Source organism: Lolium perenne, chromosome 4 (genome assembly GCF_019359855.2).
Source record: "Lolium perenne isolate Kyuss_39 chromosome 4, Kyuss_2.0, whole genome shotgun sequence".
NCBI classification, from domain to species: domain Eukaryota; kingdom Viridiplantae; phylum Streptophyta; class Magnoliopsida; order Poales; family Poaceae; genus Lolium; species Lolium perenne.
This window is the reverse complement of record NC_067247.2, coordinates 23,809,171-23,832,005: the sequence shown is the minus strand read 5'-3', so window position 1 is coordinate 23,832,005 and position 22,835 is coordinate 23,809,171. Positions and strand designations below refer to the sequence as shown.

At 45.0% G+C, this 22,835-nt stretch overlaps 2 protein-coding genes across 2 annotated transcripts; both read right to left on the bottom strand.

Moving 5' to 3' along the window:
* Positions 1-799: 799 nt before the first annotated feature.
* On the bottom strand, positions 800-2,296 carry LOC127291924 (BTB/POZ and MATH domain-containing protein 2). The gene has a single exon (XM_051321245.2). It carries the CDS (start codon positions 2,137-2,139, stop codon positions 1,045-1,047), a length of 1,095 nt encoding a protein of 364 aa, XP_051177205.1. The 5' UTR covers positions 2,140-2,296; the 3' UTR covers positions 800-1,044.
* A 13,366-nt stretch (positions 2,297-15,662) lies between these two features.
* On the bottom strand, positions 15,663-16,805 carry LOC127346618 (uncharacterized mitochondrial protein AtMg00810-like). Its single transcript, XM_051372902.1, has 2 exons — positions 15,944-16,805; positions 15,663-15,667 (listed from the first exon to the last, which is right to left on the bottom strand). The coding sequence occupies exons 1-2, from the start codon at positions 16,803-16,805 to the stop codon at positions 15,663-15,665; spliced, it is 867 nt and encodes a 288-aa protein (XP_051228862.1).
* Between the last annotated feature and the right edge of the window lie 6,030 nt (positions 16,806-22,835).

The following is a 22,835-nucleotide window of genomic DNA, read 5'->3' as shown; positions in this document are numbered from 1 at the left end:
CTCTGCTTCAGGCAATGTGCAGTGGGCACGTCTCAGATTTTTGTGTGGAGTTCTGAGATGTGAAACTGAAGAAACAAATATCAACACACAATTAGAATTCCGATGTCGTCCTTCACTGTAATTTTTCCCTATGTCCAGTTATATGTTTGCTGAGATCATGAGAAATAAGATGTGCAGAAATGATGTCAAAACTTATACTTTTTGTATTCAAGCTCATGTGAAATTCTTAAAAGCAGTGCAGCAAATAATTTATTCAAATCAACTTGTTCTATGCGTCCTGAACGTCCAAATCATAATCTACCAACAACAGCCACCACAGGAAACTGGATGGTGGGATTGACACTAACTCTTTCCATACTTGATGAATTTGAGTCTCTCACAATTATATCTTCATTGTCGTTTAATTTACTTAACATAGACATGGCATACTCAGCCAACTGTCAAACCGAAAAGCATTTGCGCCACGGAATGTAGCATCGCACTTGTTTAATAATCCAGAAACATTTTCTTCAGTTTAAATAAGAAGCTTCTCACAGTTTGAATTGTATTCTGTTTTCAAAAGTTTTACGATGTGTCTTCATTTAACTAAAAAAGACGATTGAGCTCAAATATATGCAGCAATGCAAGCATCCTTATTTTTAACAGGCTAGACAGTACTAATGCTCCTCAGGTGCTCAAAGAGATCAAGGAGCAGAAATTGCAGGATAAATCCAGATAGCATCTCTAAACAGAAATAGCAGGATAAATTCAGATAGCATCCTTGTTTTTAACAGGTACTAGTATGGTAATGGCACATCTCTACACAGAAATAGCAGGATAAATTCAGATAGATATCCAGATTTTGCAAGTTTAAACTCAAAGAGATCAAGGAGCATAAATAGCAGGCTAAATTCAGATAGCATCTCTACACAGAAATTGCAGGAAAAATTCAGATAGCTCCTTATTTTTAACAGGTACTAGTATGGTGACGACACATCTCTACACAGAAATAGCAGGATAAATTCAGATAGATATCCAGATTCTGTGAGTTTAAACTTGAAGAGATCAAGGAGCAAGCTTGGTGACCAGCTCCTCCAGGACCGAGGGGCAACTGCTCCTCAGGTGCTCAAACCCATCAGACGCCACGACCGCCTTGAGGTTACCCGGAGACGTGAGGAACCTGAAGCAAGCCTTTTTCAGAGCAGCGCAGCCATGCTGCTCGGCCAGCGCCATTGTCGTCGCCACGTTACCTCTGCAGACGTGGTCGCACAGCCTCCCCTCGCAGATCAGCTTCAACCGCTCCAGGTTGTACCTGTCCGCCGCGACAAGCAAGTGCTGAGCCATGGCCGCCGCCCCGTCACCGTCGTCCACCGCGGGCAGCGAGTCGGTGTAGATGAAGTGCAGCAAAGCCCTGAACACCCTGGGTTCCATGTCGTCGATTTGCACCAGAGTCGCGGCCTTCTCCTTCATGGGGCCAAGGAGCTCCGCCTTGAAGACCGATGACCGAGCTGCGAGGACGCACCTGTGTGCGGCGAATGTCTCGGCGCCGACCTCGAAAGTGACGTCGGCTGCCTCGCCGGTTAAGAGTAGGTTTCCAAGATGTTGGTGCATGTCGGACGGTGGCACCACCACAGACGGCGGCACCTGCTCCGTGAAGATCTCCTTTGACACGGTGACGTCGCACCTGATGCTGAAAGAATCATCCATCAGGTAACGGGATTCTTCCAAGTCCTTCCTTTTGATGAACTCAGCGAAGCCCCAAGATGGCCCTTTGCTGGAGAAGGTGTGTATCTCGCTGCTGGGTCTGCTGTATGATGGCACTGGCTGCCTATCTTGGTCAAGCAGACTTATCCTGAATTCTGCTTTGACTTCATCAGCATCAGGTCGATCAGAGCACCACAGAAAGATGGATATCCAATCGGCGCTAGCAGAGGCATCGCCGTCTGGATAGTAGCGCATACGCCAACGATGGCCTCCGACGGCGAAAGTCTCGGAGGCGATGTACTTGCCGGTGCCAAGCCCCTTGGTGCGGGAGTAGCCGTCTATATTGACGACATGCGACCCGGAAACGGCCTGCGCGACGATGGCTGACGTCGTCAGCGGCGACCCGTCGTCGCTGTCGATGTTGCCCGCCGGAGACGAGGGAGAAGAGGTGGACATGGTGAGTGGAGGGATCGTGAGGTGGTCCTTATGTACGGTGATGGTCGCAGTGCATTGGTGGCTCCCGACGCCCGAACAGCCGGCCGCGTACTTAGTGCCGCGAGCGACGAGGAGACCATGTGCGATGGTGTCATCACACACAGTTTTTGCGTAAGCGTGTGCGATTGGGGTGCTTAATAGGCCCGGTATGTAATAGAGGATGAAACCTAATTTGCATTAACCTGGAACTTTGGAGATTCTGTAAATTTTTCTACTCCGTCCGTCCCATGAAACTTGTCTGAGATTTGTTAAAATTTGGATGTATCTAGATGCTATTTAGTGTCTAGATACATTCGAATTTAGACAAATCTCGAACAACTTTCGTGGGACAGAGGGAGTAATACATTTAGAGAATCAATACTGCTGCTTCTTTTGTTCCAAGCTTATTCATAAGTTGTCTCACATATAATTTCAGCTTAACTTGTGACCGAAGATGAGAAAAGAGAAGGTACCCGGAAACTTTGGTCTCTTCGAACTAGCTAGGGGAAGAAGTTGAGCCATCGTTGTCAGATAAGCAATCAAGATAAGTGTAGCTGCGCTCCCATTTGATGTTTTCGCCCCCTTTTTCAGTAGTGCGCAGTTGGTGGACAACTGTATGATCTGTTGTACATTCAGCTGACTTTGTAAAAAGTTGTGACCCGTAGCAACTCAAAAAACTCTGAAAACCAAAGTTCGTACCTTTTTGTTGTTGTTCTGTTTGTTATTATTGTTGTTGTTGTGAAAACCCAAAATTTGTTGGACTAAAACTAGACCATAGTATGGTAAGGGCTCTAGGTGTGAGCCCCTCGTCGTGTATCCCTATGAGTGCCATGTGTCCCTTGGTCTCCCGTCAGAGGTGGAGATGTCTTTACGGAGCCTTTTCTCGACTACAAAAATATCTTGGGGCTTCTTACCCGGAGGTTGTTTGTTAAATACCTATGCTCAATCCTAGAATCAAAATGGTGAATAAGCTGTCTCAACTGAAACTCTGCCTTGTGAGCAGGAGACATCTGAAAGCATGACTCCTGAAAATTCAGTTTCTGGTAGATGTCGCCTCGAACAAAGCCTATCCACCTTTGGTTATATATATGTTGTCTATTTTTTTTGCATAGTGTCGATGCCAATATCTTTGTGGATACCTGAAAGATAAGATAAGGTGCTGTGGAAAGCAAGCAAGGGGATTGGCCCACCCTGGTTTGGCCTATCCTTGCAAGTGAGAGGCTTTGTTTTTTTTCTTGTCTAGAATATGATTCTCAGGTCACTAGTTTACAGGAACAGAGGAATCGAATTCAAAGTGGCCTTCCTTTTTTCTTTTCTTTTACCTGTGAATTATTGCCCCTAAATTAACATGGGAGAGAGAACTCTTCCGATCATTAGTCTTTCATGACCATGATCCTGGCTGGTTTCCAACAACCATTTTCCAGATCATGAGACATGAAAGGGAAAAAGGGTAGAAGTACCCTGCATGCATCTGGTTTCTCAGCATGTATTGTACAGAAGCACAAGTATCTGAACAAAATCAACTCTTCAGAGAAGGGAGAGCTTTACATGCTCATAGTTTTCACAGGCTTAATTGTTGGTACATAAGGCTAGCTCATATATAGCTTTTCACAGGCTCTTGGTACAAACTTTCTGGAGAGAACAAAAAACAGGTTCATGGCTACAAAGCTGCAGCTCTGGCGCTTCAACCCAGCACCGATGCGCATGAACTTGTCAAGATCTCTCCATCTGGCCGGCCAAGAGGGCATGAAGTTGTCAAGATCATAAGCGTGAACTTTTCAGATCATACCCAACTCGATCTAGTTCTTGATTAGGTCCTTGACTGATGAGTTCATGGTCATGGTCCTTATGACCAAATATACGCACTCCATATTTGTTTGTGTTCAGGTGTAATTGCAGAACCAACCAAAAGCGTGCATACGCTCTGATGTTACTTTCCCCTTTTTATGTGTGACCCTAGGGGGCCAAGAACATGACCCTCCTGATGGGGTCCTCGGTCGTGGTCGTGGCGGCCGAGCCCCGGCCGTCTTCACCGAGGCTCGGTTGGGCCGTCGCCGCGACGGGCACTGAGACTGCCGGCCTCGCGGCGCCAGCGACGCCCGCGGTGCCGGTGGCGGACCATCGGAGCTTGTCACGGAGGGCCTGCTTGACCTCGTGAGCCCAAGAGGCGCCGGCAACTTCCCCGGTAAAGTGAGGGGTTTTCATGGTGGCCGCGCTGTCAAGCAACCAGAAGGAGAGGAGGGAGGAAGAAGGCGGGTGTGCAGTGCAGTGCAGCGGGAGTGGTAGAGATTTCTTCTCAAGGCTTCGCAGAGGGGTGGTATTTATAGGCGGAAACGAGGCGCAAGTGCAACCCCACTCATGAGCTGGTGCGCCCGGCATCGGGTTCTACTATAAATAAAATGAAAATGAAAATTGGCAACTGTATTGTAATTAAAGAAGAAGCAAATTCGAACTAGGTTGGCTAGTATATATTGTATGGGAAGCTTTGGGGGTTAAGTGCACTTTTGGTCTCTCATGTATCACAAAAGTCTAACTTTGGTCCCTTAAATTTGTTTTAGTCTAAATTTGCCCTTAAACTCTTAATTAAGTTCAATTTTGGTCCCTGGTAGCGGTTTAACGATGGTTGACCGGTTTTTGACTCTTTCTTTTTTACCACCGTGGACAGCTTTGGACAAGTTTAGTCCACGTAGGACCGTCTCATCTTGAGATAATTTATGCAATTAACATTTTGAACGTTCGCCGGCGAGATCATGATCATTATCCATTTGTCGTAGTACCCCTAACTCTTCCCCAACACCTAGTGATGGCGCCTCACACTACTAGGGTGGATAAGCCGGGCGAGAAAGGCAAAATCGGCGGACATGCCAGGGCTTTTGCGTCAGGAGGAAAGGCGGAGGCGACTGAAGTGGCGAGGACTGCTGCACCGAGCGAGAAAGGTGGAGGCGGCACACATGTGTGCTGGGCAAGGGTATTTTTCTATTTATTGACTGAGTAAAAATGATCACAGGTAGATTAAAACCAGCCAATTATGTCCATGATGGTAGAAAAAAAAGAGTCAAAAACCGTTCAACCATCATTAAACCGATGTTAAGGACCAAAATTGGACTTAATTAAGAGTTTGAGGGCAGATTTAGATCAAAACAGAGGTGAGGGACCAAAATTAGACTTTCGCAAGACTTAAGGGACCTCGGCACTCGAGGAGAACCACCAAAAATGAATTCCTCTCACGCTTCCACACACCTCGCGCCACACCTGATTTGGCCTCTCCTTCCTCGGTGTCCAACACGAGGAGCAGTACACGCTCCGTCGTGTCGGCTGCACCGCAGCCGGTGACAAGGAGGATGACATTGGGAGGCGGCGGCACCGCTGCTCAAACTGTGACGACCTTAGAGCCATTGGTTGCAGAGTCAACCACGAACGGGGCAGGCGACCTACATATCCCGGCAGGGCACCATTGAACTGCGAGATGGAGCCAATGGAGTTGCGGTGGGCTGTAGGAAGGAGGGAAAGACAGTGGCATCATGCTTGAAAGACGGCGGCATCAAGCTCGAATCGGTCGCTAGCATCATCAATGGTTTGAGGTATGCATGCTATCCATATATGATGAATCTAAATAATTCTTACCTACGCATCATCTATGTCAATCTCTGCATTTATGCAAGATAAACATGAGTGAGCTGGACTGAATGGGAGATTAGGAATGATTTGGACTTAATGAGAGATATGGAGGATTCAATTGCATTATGTATACATATTGCTGAGAACGTGATTGAAAAATGCCTAAATGAAGATTCAGCATGAATCTACTTCCCCTTCGTGTTACAAGAATTTGATATTGTAACTGCTGTAGGGTGGTGAAAAAAAAAACATATTATGTTATAGTTCAATGTATTATTTTTTAAGTTAACTTTTTTATTGCAGGTTCTGTGTCAATGTCGTGATGCTTACAACCGAGCAAGAGTTTGAAGGTGTTGGAGAGTGGGAGAACACTTGGTTGAAACATGAGCTGTTGGTCAGTTTTCCTCAGTGGCTCAGTATCCTATTGGTGAGCTGTGGTTTCTTCCATGTATATGTTGAATTCTTGCCAATTTGTTTTGTTTGTTCCATGTATTTGGTTGGATATAAAGAACTACGTTTTTTTATTTAGTTTTTGGCTTCCCCACTGTAGAGAAACCTTTTGCCTGTTTTCACGTGTGTAAAATTATATATGTCCATTCTTTTATATAGTGCCCTATACTTTTATAATTAGTTATGCCTTTTGAATTGTAATTAGTTATGCTTCTTCTATATTTTTTTTTTCATGGAAACCTATAGCTATCAAGAGTGGAAAGAGAATAGTGCAATTTCTTCATCTACGATAACTCTGCTCTTGTACTCTTGAGGGATGCTGACCAGTGACACTGAGTGAGTTTCTCTTGTTTACAGATGTATATTTATTTCACGTCTGATATATGAATGCTTCCATATGTGAAGTCTAGCTAATTTTCCTTGTATGGTAAAGCTACACAATTTTTGACTAGATGTTAGAATGGAAGTTGAGCTCCTTTTATTGACAGTAATAACCGTACTTTGTGTAAATTAACTCACACCATGACTCTTGTTGAAAGGGCCAGAGCCAGCTTTATTAAGGGTGTAGTAAAAAAATGTACAAAACAAATAAGGTGGGCAAAACACCTGTTAATTTGTGCCTCAGAACATATTTAGATATACTAGAAGATATTGTCAGTTGTCTCGTGGTGTATAATTAATGGAGTAAAATACTTGAGGTACTAGGTCATTGGCTTTCAGTCTGTCATGGTTTGCTGAAGAATGTTTTTTTTGTATTGTTTACTGCTTCAAAATTTCCAATCGACATCACTGTTTGATAATACTGAGCCGAAGCTTGCTGCTTGCAGAACTTGGATGGAGGAGGTTATTCTGAAGTAAGTTTGGCCAAAAAAAGACCTGGATAGATCAAAGAAATACATCAAGATGTCGCAGGTTGCACTATGTTCTGATGTTATTACTATATTTTTTCTGTAGGCCGATATTAGTGAGTGGTTCATTTTTCAGCTTTACTAGGCAACAGCAAAATGCCTAGCGCTTATATTTGAACATGCCTATGAAAGTATTGGGGCCTACACTTTAGTGTTCAAGTAGTAAGGGAAATAAATTGGCAGGCAATTTTCCTTTTCTTTGTCCCCTTCATTCTACATGCTATACACACTATGTCATGCTTCAGTCCTATTTAATCACTGTTGCTTTTCCTTGTATATGGTTGCCATTTTAGTTGAGCTATGAGCTACTGCCATCATATGCATAGTTAATTCATGCATGGTGAATAGTGATGCCGTCAATCTCCGTAGAGCGAAAATGGTTATAGTCTGCATGCCGGTTAACCTTACCTCGACATGGTGGAGTGAACAAAAAACCTGCTTCGTGTTTGCTAATTGCCACCATACTTCCTGAAATCTTATAGTTGGGATCCCTGATCACGTCAAATATTTCGTGCCATGAATTTGATGAATGTATTATAAGTAATTACATGATCTCATCCGAGCACATTGTGTTACACACTTGCTATTGTCAAATAGTCTATCAGATGATACATTTCACTTGCTCCGTTGTTTCTCATTGTTAGTTTTACGGGATATCTGTGTGGCTGAATATTATCCTTGAAAGTAACAATGAATTTATTTTCTTCCGGTACTTGATTACGCCATTTAGCTAACTTATGTATCTTTTGCCGGTATCAACATGCAATGTTTGTGATGTTGTAGAAGTGGTCGGGAAGGATTTTTTTTTCGATAAAGGATGCTTTATTACTTTAAAAGCAATTACATCCAGCCTCTGCATAACCAGGATGCACACAACCGTTTTATGTGTCTCAAGTCAAAAGATGGATAAAAAACTAGGCGAAATACATATCGAAGCGATGAAACATATGACGCCTAAGGAGTGAGTGGGGCTTCAATCCGTAGACTATGCTGTCACCCATGTAGGAAAAAAGTATCCCTCGCCGTAGCCTCCAACCGTGTACAGACCTCCGTAAATAGGTCTCGGTTCTCCACTCGCTGAAGAGGTAACCACAAACGGAGAATACATGTACATCTGTAGATGACTTGCAATAAAGAGCAATTTTTATCGTTAAAAATCTTGTCATTTCTACTTAGCCAAAGCGCCCAGATAACTGCTAGCGCTCCCACCCTAAGAAGCAACTTGAACCTTGAATCGATACCGTGAAGCCAATTGCCAAAGACATTGGCCACACTAGTCGGAGGATACAGGCTAGACGCTACTTGGATGACTGACCATATAGATCTAGCAAATTGGCACCGGAAGAATAGGTGTTTAATGGTTTCATCATGATGACAGAAAACACACCGTGTACTTCCGTTCCAATTCCGCTTAACAAGATTGTCTTTGGTGAGAATAACTCCTCGACGAAGATACCATCCAATTTTTTTTATTTTTAATGGTATCTTCATCTTCCAAATTTTCTTATTATTATCAACTGGTATATCAGAATGAAGGATCGCATTGTATAAAGATTTGACCGAGAAGGTGCCATCTACATGAAGATTCCATCTAAATTCATCCGGTTCAGGCGATAGGTGAATATCTTCCAGCCGGTGAATTAGGAAATTCCATGCCAAAAGCCTTTGTCCAAGCAAAACCCGTCTGAACGTCACATTCGGAGGTGAGGTAGCCATTACTGTGGCAATGGTATCACCTTGGCGACGAACAATACTATACAAAACAGGGTATTGTTCACTTAAGGGTGCATTGTCTAACCAAACATCTTCCCAGAACCATATCTGAGCTCCATTCTTAATCGAGAAAGTACCATGGCGAAAAAAGACATTCTTTGTCGCCATGAGACTGGCCCAGAAGTGTGAATCCCCAGGTTTCCAAACCACTTGGGATAGCGTCTTCGAGCCGATATATTTTCTCCGGAGAATACTTTGCCAAATCCCATCCTAGCAGAGCTGAATTCTTGACCTCCAGGTCATGAACTCCAAGCCCGCCTTGATCTTTGGGACTACAAACTATACTCCATTTAATCAGTCGATATTTCTTTTTCTCGCTGTCCCCTTGCCAAAAGAATCTGGATCGATAATAATCGAGTTTATGCAGAATTCCTTTCGGTAAAAGGAAGAATGATAACATATACAGTACCATATTTGTCAGTACCGAGTTAATGAGTATCAATCTCCCCCCAGGGACAACAATTTACCCTTCCAACTACTAAGGCGTTTTTGTAATCTTTCTTCCACTATTTTCCATTCAGCGATTGTGAGTCTCCGATAGTGAATCGGAATACCCAAATAGCGAATAGGAAATTGGCCTTGCCCACAACCGAACAACTCTGTATACAGAGCCGTATCATTTTGGGTATCACCAAAACAGAACAATTCACTTTTATGGAAATTGATTTTTAATCCCGACAACTGCTCGAAAGCCGCCAATATTAATTTCAGATTGCGAGCTTTTTCGAGATCATGATCCATAAATAGAATTGTATCGTCGGCATATTGAAGGATAGATAAACCACCATCCACCAGATGTGGGAGTGGTCGGGAAGGATGTGTTGTCAACACCACCGAGCTTCGGGTAGATGGCCGGCTGGATCTTGAACACAGCTCACACCGTCCTCATCGTGTGGCCTACAGTGTCGAGCCCTTCATTCGTCGCTGCATCAGATTTTTCTTTGTACCTGAAGGAGAAGAAGCACAGTGTAAAGGGAAGATTCTCGGAACTGTGGTCCAAGGAGGAGCAGAAACAAGCACTTGTGAGACACAAGATCGGTGGCCACGCTCGATAATGTTGACAGCATGCATCCTGAAGCCCACGACGCTCCCCAAGTTCACCAACTGATCATAGAGCAGCAAGAACTAGAGTTTCAAGCTTCGTTGTTCGCAACCACTAGCAAATAGAAGCCTGCATTCTCAGTGCCCGCTTGTAGATATGTGTGCTATAAACAAAGAGCAACTTGAGTGTCATGTCCTTTTCCTCTACTGTTGTAAACATTTTTGTGCTGGAAACAACACATCGTTGTTTGGTTTGGTTTTGTGCTGATGCGTTGGCTGATGAAATGGGGTGGACTGGCTTTTACTGCTGTTATGTTGTTCACCTAGGACATTCTTGTGGCTCCTTGATTGGACCGCTAAGGACCGGTGAGGAGGCGCCCCAACCACTAGTGCACTCTCATCGCGGCAGGTGCAGGGGGCTGAGGTAAAAAATTGTCTTCCACCGGCGTACATGGCGGCCTGATAAACCGACCTGCACCTCCGTGCCGACCTTGTGGTTCGGGGGTCGAACGAGGGGGCGCCGACAACGCACGCCGCGTGTGTAACAACGCGTGGGTCCAGCCTGGCAGCGTCACAACCGCAGGCAAAGCGGCGTTTGCTCCTTCGTCTCCCCGACGGGACGTAAAGGCTAGTCACCGGCTCGTCGCCTGACGCCGGAGTAATGTCGAGACGCACCGTGTCACCTGCCAGCGCCACACTGGCGCCCATAAAATCACCCCACCAACCAGTCCTCGCCCAACTCGCCCACTTCGCCGTTCCCCCCGCCCACGTGAAAAACCCTAGCCTAGCCAGCCGCCATGGCCAACAACTACGAAGCCAGCGGATCCAGGGTGCCTGGCGGTTTCAGCCACGGAGACGGCCGCTCCCGCAATCTCACCATCGGAGAGGCGCACACGCCGTGCGAGGCGGGGCTCCTCGTCCTGCCAGACTGGCGGCTCCTATCGGGATGGAAGATATCTGCAGGCGGCTACGTTGTGCCGCCGCTTCCGGAAGGGCAGGTGTACGAGGAGTATGTTCACTGACGGCGGAGCGAGCTCACGCAGGTGGTGCAGGCGGACCCGAGCTAGGCCGCAGACAGCCAGCTCTGGGGCCCGCTCTTCGTCGCCGAGCGCGAGGCGGGCATCTCCGCCACCCACAGGCCATACGGCGGCCCCTACAACCGCTTCGGTCGCCGGGACTGGTGGCGCAGCCGCAATGTCGACGGCGTGCTCGCGTAGGGCGGCTACCGCCACGGCGCGCCCCCGCGTAGGATGCCGCGACACACGCACTACATCGCGGAGTCGCCCCCTGTCCACCGCGCACCCTCAGCTCCAGCGGCCGCGCCGGCGCGGTCGTCGTCCTCGTCTTCCTCTCGCGGGCGCTTCGCCGCCGTCAAGCTGGAGGTGCTTTCGCCCCCTCGCTTTGCCGCTGTCAAGTAGGAGGCGTCGTCGCCCCCTCGAAGACGATCTGGCGGCATCGTCTTCCGGCTCGTGAAGCCGGAGCCGCCGTCGCCCTCTCGAGGACAGATTTCCTTCCGCCGCCCCGGCCCCGGCGCGCTGAAGCGGAAGACGCCACCCCCGGAGCAGGACACCAAACTGTCCGAGTACCTTCTCGGCCAGGCGGCATTGCGGAGCGCCGACGACCCCGAGGACTCGTCCGGCTTGGCGATAGCCATGGCGGCGTCCATGAACGACGTGCAGGCCATGGCGGCCGAAGACGAGTACGGGAAGTGGTGGTCCGCCACCGACAGCGGCAACGTCATCGACTTGGAGGTCGGCGGCGCGCGACGACAACAGTGGGAGCTTCTCGCCCTCCGACGACAGCGGCAACGGCGACGTAGGCGCCGACGACGGAGACAGCGACGCCCTCGACTGGAGCGCCTTCGACTGTCGCTTCAATTAGTTTAGTTTATGTTTAGTTCAAATTCGTTCAAACTATGTTTAAATCTTAAATGTTTGAATGAATTTCGTCTAAATTTCGCATTTTTTTTGGGTCATTGGGGGATTGATTTGGGTTGCGCCGTCGGGGGCAGGCCCCCAAACAAACACACGTTGTGTTGGCGCCCCCTAAAGCCTATTGCCAGCGTTGCTGCCGGCTGGCATTTGGGGGCTCCCGGTGGGATGCTCTTAGAGCTGTAGGCAGGTATGTGTATCCATCACTGACAGTGTCGATGTGTTAATTCGTTTCTCGAATAATTCCAAAACATGCCTAAGAGGAGTCCCAACGCTATTCATTGCCACTTGCTAAAATAATTGCCCCTGGTTAGTTATGAAAATGAAAAAAAAGGAGAAGCATGAATTCATTGATGTGGTTGTTAGTTTAATTAGGGACTGTATTGAGTTATTTAACTACTGTATTTGGGTCAGTTCTATTCTCTCGAGAAAACCTAACCGCCACACACCCATCATCCTCGCCGGTGAATACCGTCAACTCCTGCTGCCGCTAGCCGGTTTTGGTGCCGTGATGCAGGAGAGACCATGGACCTTTGTGTCCGCAGGAAGCCTTGGTCTAGTTTGATATGATTTGGTGTCCTCGTGTTATTTGTGCGGGTGGTGAAGGAGACGATGGAGTGAAATAAGTACTTCCTGCGATCAAAGCACTGATGATTTCGTGTGACGCTGTAAAAAGATTTAGGAAGTGATATGTTCATTTTGGATACATGAGAATATTTGTTTATGATAGTATATATTCACCATAATGCAGTCAGCGTGGCGTGCAATTATTTGATACCTCCGTGGTTCTTTTTTCTTTTGTGAGGGAACAACTTTCGTGCTTCATGGTGTCCATGCAGGGTGACCAGCTGCTCTTATTATTCCGTAAAAGTATAAAATATTCTATGCACAACGGCCTACTGTTCACGATGGTGGCCAGCGCTCTCATGGTACTATTTAAACAGATTGACTACCATTCGAGTTACTGTTTAAAGCTAAGATTAGCAAGAATGGCAAGGCAAACACGCTATAATGTTGATTGTCAAAGAATTTGAAATTCATCATTTCCTCGATATAACAAGATTATTTTAATGCGCATAGATAGTCTACCAATATTAGGCTAATATATACTACCAATAAGCAAACAAAGAGTGTGTGCAGAGCATCAACATCCAAAACATTTTAAGATGGACAGATAGTAAATAATAAGGTGTGAGCTTCCTTTTAACGTGTATGATGTATCCCAACATAAAATAATGTGATAGTTCTAATCATCGAGCAGCTGAGATAGTGCGAGACAAACAAACAATTGAATTATTGTCTGCCTTATGTAACCGAGCACATCGGAATAAAACAACGGACTTACAGTACCTCTCAGTCGAGTCCCATGAAACTCACATTGTTGGTACACTCGTTGAAGATGTCCAATGTTGCCCTTATTTCTAAAGGGAATCTGAACTTGCCCTCTTTGTCAATATGTTCAGACTTAAAAGTCGTAGCGAGCAATACATAGATGGTAGTTAATGTCGTACCTTAGGACGGACCAGAAACAGAATATAGTGGCATCACATGTGAACTTGTAGAAGAGGGAATGCAAGCCAACGGTTGGTGGATGAATGAAGTGGGTGCATTGACCTGTTGCAGTTCCCTACCCTCCCTCCTCCGACCCTCTCCCTCTGACAAGCAGTGACGACTCAGGGGCCTCAACCAGAAGACAACACAGCTCGATCTGGCAGCAGTCATACTCAGAGAGGAGGCAACGCTCGCTGATTATTGCTGGAGGTGACGATGGATCAAGCTATCTGAAATGTAAAGGTAAACACAGCGCAGATGCTATTAGAAGCAAAAACTACTTATGATAGTGGGAAATAAGCTGCAAGGGTCCAGGAATGTGCAGTTTTTTGTTTCTATTTTGCGTCAAGTTAACAAATTTTGATAACTTTTTACTGGATTTTTAGTCATCTGCTTTCTTTTCATGTAGTGCAACTAAGTTGGAGGAGGCTGCTATTCTGCATTACATGTTGACACTGTTCTCATGCTTAACTTGAAGGAGGAATAGGTGTGGCTGCAAGCCAACTTAGGATGTGAAGGAATGCTTTAACTTGGAGTTTGACAGATCGGTGAGTAATTGTAATTTCTTCATTCGCTGCACCTGTGCAACTTTTGTCGCTGACCTATGGTTACCTGGTCAGGCATATAATGCATTTTTCCTCGTTGGAGCAGTATACTGGTACTTAAATAAGTGATGTCCATGTGTTAAGTTGAATCCATATCCTTCTCCAGCTGTACAAGGTTTGGCCATTCTATGGCTTTTCAACTGTTTTACTCTAATATCTAGGCATCTAATTTTATTTCCTATTTCCCCTAAAATTGTAAACAGTGAGATAAGCAGTTTAACAACAAAACTTTATCCCAAGCAATCCGTACATGAATCCTTCCCAGTCTAAAAGAAGGCACCGGCAAAACCGGTGCTTGCTCCTCAACTTTGTCCATAAACTTCATCAAACTAACCCCCTGCCTTGGAAGACTTGGTACTTCTCTCACACAGGTCGCGACTTTGGGGACCCCTCACCCTCCCCCTCTTTCTTGGAGAGGATTGTTGCGGAGTGCCTCCCGCTCTACCGCTCTATTACTAGAGCGACAGTGGTGGATGGCCGCTCCACCTCCTTCTGGCTGGATAAGTGGCTCCCTGGGGAGCCGCTGGCGACACGCTTCCCCGCCCTCTTCTCCCACAGTACGCGTCCCCACGCCTCCGTGGCCTCTGTGGTCTCACAGGGGCTGGACCTCCAGAGCCGCCTTACTGGGGCTGCCGAGGCTGAGCTCCTTGTCGTCCGGCGCTTCATCGACACCACTACGCTTCTGGAGGGGGGCGACCACCATGTCATTGCCTCCCCATCGGCACCCAGCTTCTCCTCTCGTGAGGCCTACCGCGCCCTCACGCCGGCGCGGCCTGTCGACTCTGCGGCCTGCTTGACCTGGTCCCTTCGGATCCCCACCAAGGTCAAGATCTTCGCGTACCTCCTCGACATCGACAGACTGAGCACCCGGGTGAACCTCTTCCACAAGGAGTGCGCCTCCTCCTCTGCGTGTGCCGCTTGTGGCGCTCCCGAGACGGGGCGCCACCTGTTCTTCGACTGCCCTAGGGCTGTTGAGCTCTGGGCTGCTCTGGAGGTCCCAATCCCAATCGGCGGCTTCTCTATTTGGGATCTTCAGGGCCCTTCCCAGACGTCCACGTGCACGTGGCAGTTCGGTCTGGCGACCGTTCTCTGGTCCATTTGGAAGTCCAGGAATGACTTCATCTTCAACGGGGTGGCCCACTCTACCGCTTCGACCCTCCGTCGTGCCTGCGACGACCTCTCTCTTTGGAGATGGCGACTCCGCCCTTCTGACCGGGAGCCACTCGACCGGCTCCGGTCCCACATTCTTACTAGAGCTGTAGCATAAAATAAAACTCTCCCTCCCCCCTTGTATTTCCCTCATGTGTACATGGACTGGCTCCTTGGCCGCTTTCGAGTATGAATAACAACCGGTGGGGTTCCCCCCCCCCCCCCCCGTCCACCTCGAAAAAAAAAGATAAGCAGTTTAAATTGCATGGTCTGTATGTTTCTGTACTTATTAGCCTTTGTCTGAGTTACTCCTAAAGTCTAAAATAATAAAGAATGCCATGGTGTAGATACTTTATATGTTATTACAGTGCAGTAACTAATCTTCTGAATGAGTTTTATGAGTAGTTTCTTAGTCTTGATCGCTAAGCAGACCTGCCAAAGCCAGTTCACACACGGGACCTCGTTTGGTACTGCTAGTATTACCCTGAAAAACATTGAATCAATGAACGGCAAAGTGTAGAAACCGAGAGGGAGAGAGGTTTGGGGGGAAGCCACACGTGGTAAAGGCCACGGGGTTCCTGTGATATATATAGGCTAATAGGCCGGTTAGGGTTAGGGTTAGAACGTATGGAATACGTACAATACGCATACACAACACCTATACATGTATATACAGTCTAACACCCCCCCCCCCCCCCCGCAGTCACAGTGGGAGGTTCTCGGACGCAGAGACTGGACCGAAAGTCGAAGAACAACTGACTCGGTAATCCCTTCATCATCACATCAGCAAACTGGAGAGTGGAGGGCACATGTAGTACACGAACTTCTCCAAGTGTAACCTTCTCGTGCACAAAGTGTATATCGATCTCGATGTGCTTTGTACGGCGATGCTGAACTGGATTAGAAGACATGTAAATGGCAGACACATTGTCACAGTAGACAAGTGTAGCAGAATGTAGAGGACGATGAAGCTCCTGGAGAAGCTGACGGATCCAACAGCATTCGGCGACAGCATGAGCAACAGCCCTATACTCAGCCTCAGCACTGGAGCGGGAGACCGTAGTCTGTCGCTTGGAGGACCAAGAGATGAGACTATCTCCATAGTACACGCAATAACCTGATGTAGACCGTCGAGAATCAGGGCAGCCAGCCCAATCAACATCAGAGTAAGCTGTTAGAGTAGTCGAGGAGGAAGCATGCAGGTGCAGAACAAAGTCCATGGTGCCATGTAGGTACCGAAGAACTCGCTTGACAAGAGCAAGATGAGACATCCGTGGGGCATGCATGTGGAGACAGACCTGCTGAACTGCATATGATATATCAGGACGCGTCAGAGTAAGGTACTGAAGAGCACCGGCCAAGCTTCTGTACTCAGTAGCATCAGGGACGAGATCACCCTCTGTGGCAGAGAGTTTAGACTGAGTATCAACTTGTGTAGGAACAGGGTGAGAAAGAAAGAGTCCATCTGAGGAGCGGCTGACAGCAATCCCGAGAAAGAAGTGAAGATCACCAAGGTCAGTCATGGCAAACTCGCTGTGTAATCTATCTAGAAGATGCTGAAGAAAGGCAGTCGAGGAGGCCGTGACGATGATATCGTCGACGTAGAGCAGTAGATAAGCCATATCGGCACCACTCTTCAGAACAAAGAGAGAGGTATCCGTCACAGAGGTAGCAAATCCCAAGGAGGAGAGGTAAGTCGCAAACCGCTGGTACCAGGCACGAGGAGCTTGCTTCAAACCGTAAAGTGACATATGCAGACGACAGACATGATCCGGATGATGCTCATCAACAAATCCGGGGGGCTGCTGACAGTAGACCTCCTCATCAAGAGAGCCATTGAGAAATGCATTCTTGACATCGAGCTGACGGATTGGCCAAGAGCGGGAGACAGCAATGGTGAGAACAATCCGTATAGTGGCGGGCTTGACGACAGGACTGAATGTGTCGTCATAATCAACTCCCGGACGCTGAGAGTAGCCACGAACAACCCAGCGAGCCTTGTGCCTGGCGAGACGACCATCGGAGTGGAATTTATGACGGTAAATCCACTTCCCGGTGACAACATTGGCATGAGGCGGACGGGGAACAAGGGACCAGGTCTTGTTGTCAATGAGAGCTGTTGGGATTCGTAGCATAGAAAACAAAATTTTTCCTACCGCAAGAACGAACAACAAGCCAAGATCTAATCTAGTAGATGGTAGCAACGAGATGAAGATGAGACTAACCCTCGAAGATTTCCAAAGCCTACAAGATTAGATCTCGTTGTTGATGTAGTCGACCACTTGCCGCTTGCAAAAGCGTGTAGAAGATCTTGATGGTGCCACAATCGGGCAGCACCTCCGTACTCGGTCACACGTTCGGTGTTGATGACGACGTCCTTCTCCCCATTCCAGCGGGCAGCGGATGTAGTAGATCCTCCTCGGAATCCCGACAGCACGACGGCGTGGTGGCGGTGGTGGTGGAGATCTCCGGCAGGGCTTCGCCTAAGCACCGCGGGAGTATTGGGAGGAGGGGGCGGCTAGGGTTTGGGGAGAGGGGGCACTTGGGGGGGCGCCGGCCTTGGGTGCCCTGGGTGGTGCATCTCTTGTGGTGGCCGGCCCCCTACCTCTCTCCCTCATTATATTGGTGGAACCCCAAGGGTTAGCCCAAAGATTCGAATAAGACCCCAATTCAAAAACTTCCATATGGGCGAAACCTAGGGGAAGTGGGACTCTTCCCTTTCCTTCTCCCTATGGCCGGCCAAGGAGGTGGAGTCCACCATGGACTCCACCTTCCCTCTTGGTTGGCTGGTTAGGGTTGGTGGAGTCCTTCCAGGACTCCACCTTCCATGGTGATTTCTTCCGAAAGGTTCTAGAACATTCTAGCGCCTTCCATAAATGCACCGGATCATTTCCAAACTTGGAAAGTGACTTCCTAGATATGAATCTTATTCTCCGGACCATTCCGGAACTCCTCGTGATGACCTGGATCCCATCCGAGACTCCGAACAACATTCGAACTCCATTCTATATTCCATATCTACTTAAAACGACATCAAACCTTAAGTGTGTCAGCCTACGGTTCGAGAACTATGCGGACATGATCGAGACTCTTCTCCGATCAATAACTAATAGCAGGACCTGGAGATCCATAATAGCTCCCACATATTCAACGATGACTTCGTGATCGAAAGAACCATTCACATAAAATAACAATTCCCTTTGTCTCGCGATATTTTACTTATCCGAAGTTTGATCGTCGGTATCTCCATACCTAGTTCAACCTCGTTACCGATAAGTACTCTTTACTCGTACCGTGATATGATATCTCTTGTGAACCAGTCACATGCTTGCAAGCTAATTAGATATCATTCCACCGAGAGGGCCCAGAGTATATCTATCCGTTATTAGGATGGACAAATCCCACTCTTGATCCATATGCCTCAACTCATACTTTTCGAATACTTAATCCCATCTTTATAACCACCCATTTACGCAGTGGCGTTTGATGTAATCAAAGTACCCTTCCGGTATAAGTGATTTACATGATCTCATGGTCAAAGGACTAGGTTACTATGTATCTGAAAGCTTATAGCAAGTTGAACTTGATGACTTGATCTCATGCTATGCTTACTATGGGTGTGTGTCCATCACATCATTCACCTAATGATATGATCTTGTTATTAATAACATCCAATGTTCATGATCAGGAAACCATGATCATCTATTAATCAACAAGCTAGTTAAACAAGAGGCTTACTAGGGACTCTGGTTGTTTACACAACACACATGTATCAATGTTTCCGGTTAATACAATTATAGTATGGGGTGTAAACATTTATCATGAACACTAAGATATAACAATAACTACTTTATTATTGCCTCTCGGGCATATCTCCAACAGTCTCCCACCTGCACTAGAGTCAATAATCTAGTTTACATTTGTAAAGATATAACACCTTGGTCTTTTGGTGCTTATCATGTTTTGCTCACGGGAGAGGTTTCAGTCAACGAATCTGACACGCTCAGAAACGTATGTATTTTGCAATTCATTTGCGTCTTCACACATCACTCATTTTCCAAATGAGTCAGCATTAATCGTATATGTTTGGTCTTCTGGTGGAACCTTAATTCCGTGGTCTGAAATATGTCAATAATATTGTCACACACAATATAGCTTCAAAAATTCTGACACTATCGGAACTACACCAAGTTCTCAAAGAACTTCTCGACTTTAACATCCTTAGTCATTGTCAAAACAATGACATACTCTGCCTTCGTTTATAGAATCCGTCACAATATTTAGAACTCATCTAAATCTAGCATTGTGCTACCTTTTAATGAACACTTAGCCTAATTTAGATTTGAAATTCATTTTTATATGTGACCAAACTAATATCGGTGCAACACCTTACAACGATTTGTTTGTCATTTCCCCATACAAAACTAATATCCTTGGTTCTTCTAAAGCACTCAAGGATATTCTTACTGTTGTCCAATGATCATCACATGAATCATTCTGGTATATGCTCCTAACTCTTTAGAGCACAGGACATCTGATTGTGTACATATTATTCGTGATCTAAAATCACTCATGTGTTTTTACTCATTGAGTGTCAGATACACTCAAATCTTGTTAAACCTTCACATGAAAAGAACACCTTCTTAATATTTTTATATTGAACTACTTCAATATTCATTCTATGTACTTTGACCTAAACTTATTATGCGTTTCAATATATCTTCATAGATCTTGACGCTAAATATGTTTCAGTCCATATCCTTTCATTGAAGTTAATTCTGAATGAAACCTTTTATTCACATCAAGTACATAATTACATCATTTATAATCAATGATATGTCATCCACATATAATATTATAACTATGTCTCAGTGCTCCCACTTAATTTCTTGCAAATGCAAGCATCTTCATCGTTACTGATGAAATCAAAAACTCTTTGACTATTTCATCCGGTGAAGATTCCAACTCCGTGATACTCACTTCATCCAATTGAAGTTTGTATACCTATCTAGTATTCCACGGACCAGCAAAACTCTTGGTTGTATCTAGTATACATCCTTAATACATACTTCTGGTAAGTAATGTATTTTTGCCATCCTACTAACATATATCGTAAAAGAAATATATATGTAGTGATTACTACAATAATCCACATAGACTATAAATATCGCTACAGAAGATCTAATCTTATCGTATTCAACTCTTTGAATTTTATCGTAAACAAATTTTCGACAAGTCGAGCTTCTTCAAGGATATTCCATCCAAGTCCATCAATTTTATAGATCCATTTACTTTTAAAAAAGTATTCACTTATCTTGGATTTTAATGGCGCTTAGCCATTTTAACGGAGTCAGGGCCCATCATATCTTCTTTGTATGTAGTTGGTTCATTATTGTTCAAAATCAATCCTTTGTCCACAAATCATTTATTTGATCACAAAGTAAACCATACCTACAAGGTTCAATGGGTACTTCGATCTCCATGACTATAACTCTTTGTAGACATGTGAGCTATGATCTTCGTAGCCGCTTTCGGAACCATTTCCGATGCTACGCTACTCTGATCATCATGCTCAGGTTCATAAACCTTATCAAGTTCCATTGTCCTCCCACTCAAATACTTCGCTAGAAACAATTTCTTGGAAATAAGTAAGAAATATCGACAAACACTTTTGTCTTTGTCTCCATAGTGGAAAGAACTCCCAATCAATTCTCTGGGATAACCAACACAGACATTCATCCGATTTTGGTTGTAAACTTATTTACTAATGCTATGCATACCAAAATTTAAGAAAGGACTATTAGGGTTTATACCCATGCCATAACTCGTATGGTGTCATTTCAACGGATTATGATGATGCTCTATTTAGTGTTAAAGCGGTAGTCTCTTAAGCATAATCCACAAAAATATAATGGCGTCATTTTATTTTATCTCATCATTAATCCAACAAGTTTTGGATACGTCTCTCGGATACTCCATCATCACTATGATACTCCAAGAAATGTGAGTTGTAGAACAATTTCATAACTCTCTTAGATGTTCGCTAAAACTCGTAATTCAAATATTTCCACCATGATCCAATCATAGATATTTGACTTTTCTATTACGATGATTTCCACTTCATGCTGAAATTTATTTGAATTTATTCAAATGTTTCAAACTTCTTCCTTATTGAATAAATATATCCTTATATATACACTCAATTCATTGTTGGAAGTTTTCATGAAGTAGAAGAATCTCCCGCACACAACTATGCCTAGTGAACCACATACATCATCATGTATGTTTCCACTAAGTTAGTTGCCCGTTCAACTCTTGGCCTATGAACGGTATTTCAGTCATTTTCTTTAGAAAAGATTTGCAAGTGCCAAACGATTCAAAAATCAAATGACTCCAAAAATCCATTTGCATGGAGTTTCTTCATGCGTTCCTTTCTAACATGACCTAAATGGCGGTTCCACAAATAAGTGGAATTCAAATCATTTTCCTTATGGCATTTTAGCGTCAGTGTTATGCATGTGTGTTTCACCATTAAGATTTATAATAACTTATCCATCGTACATGGAGTAAGGCCACAATTTTAACAACTCATTGTTTTCATTTGACCAGAGCAAAATAATAATTATTAAGTTCTTTATTATAAATCTGAAGGGCTAGGTAGAATGCCAACGACGAACATAATAACACTTTATTTTGTTCCAGATGTGCATTATTACCACATTCCTTATCAGTCACTTAGGCCATTGTATTCTTGTATTGCGTTGTGTTGTATGACATCTCATAGCAACCAATATGGTACAAATACCCAAGAACTTCATTGTGTGACCAATCAAAGAATACATTCATGACATGTATATCATCTATATACACCTGAGCTAGACTTTCTAGTCTTTTCTTTCTTTCTGCCAAAAACTTTTGTAGTTTCTCTTTTGGCTTTCCTCATATTTCAGAAAAACACTTCAACATCAATAACTTCTAGGTTTGTTGGTCAATTACCAATAACCTTGAGGTTCTTACTTTGAAGTTGATCATCACATGACAAGTGTTCCGGATTTCACTATTAGTAACCTTTTAATGTGATGAACAATTTCATTCATAATTTTTATCCATCAAATCATGAAAACTTTCCGAGACCATGTCTGTACATGCTAGGCTCTTCAAGTTTAACCTCAGTATTCACATGTGCAAATCTGGCTTGCACCCGTTGTATGCACACGTAGAATCTATAACACACGATCATCACGTGATGCTTCGAAACGACGAGTCTTAGCAACGGTGCATACTAAGGACGACCACTTCATGGATATGCGAATATCGTTAGTGCCCAACTAGTTGGAGGATCGGGACGCCTAGCGTCTTCAACCTTCGTACATTCCCATAAAACTTATGAGTTTATGTAGTCTCACTAAATTATATTCTATCATCTTGTAATAAGGTCTTAGATATCACATATATCTCACACCTTGCTTATCTCTGAAAACAAACTTTCCAGCTCCTTACTTTTCAAACGGATTTGAACTTCAAGTTTCACGGAGACAAGATGATTTTAGGTATTAATTGAAACCATTGCTCTAATGTGAGTTTTACCAAAAGTTTGCAATAGGACTTAATCATTACTTGATTCTTTAACAATACGGTACCAGTCCGTAAAG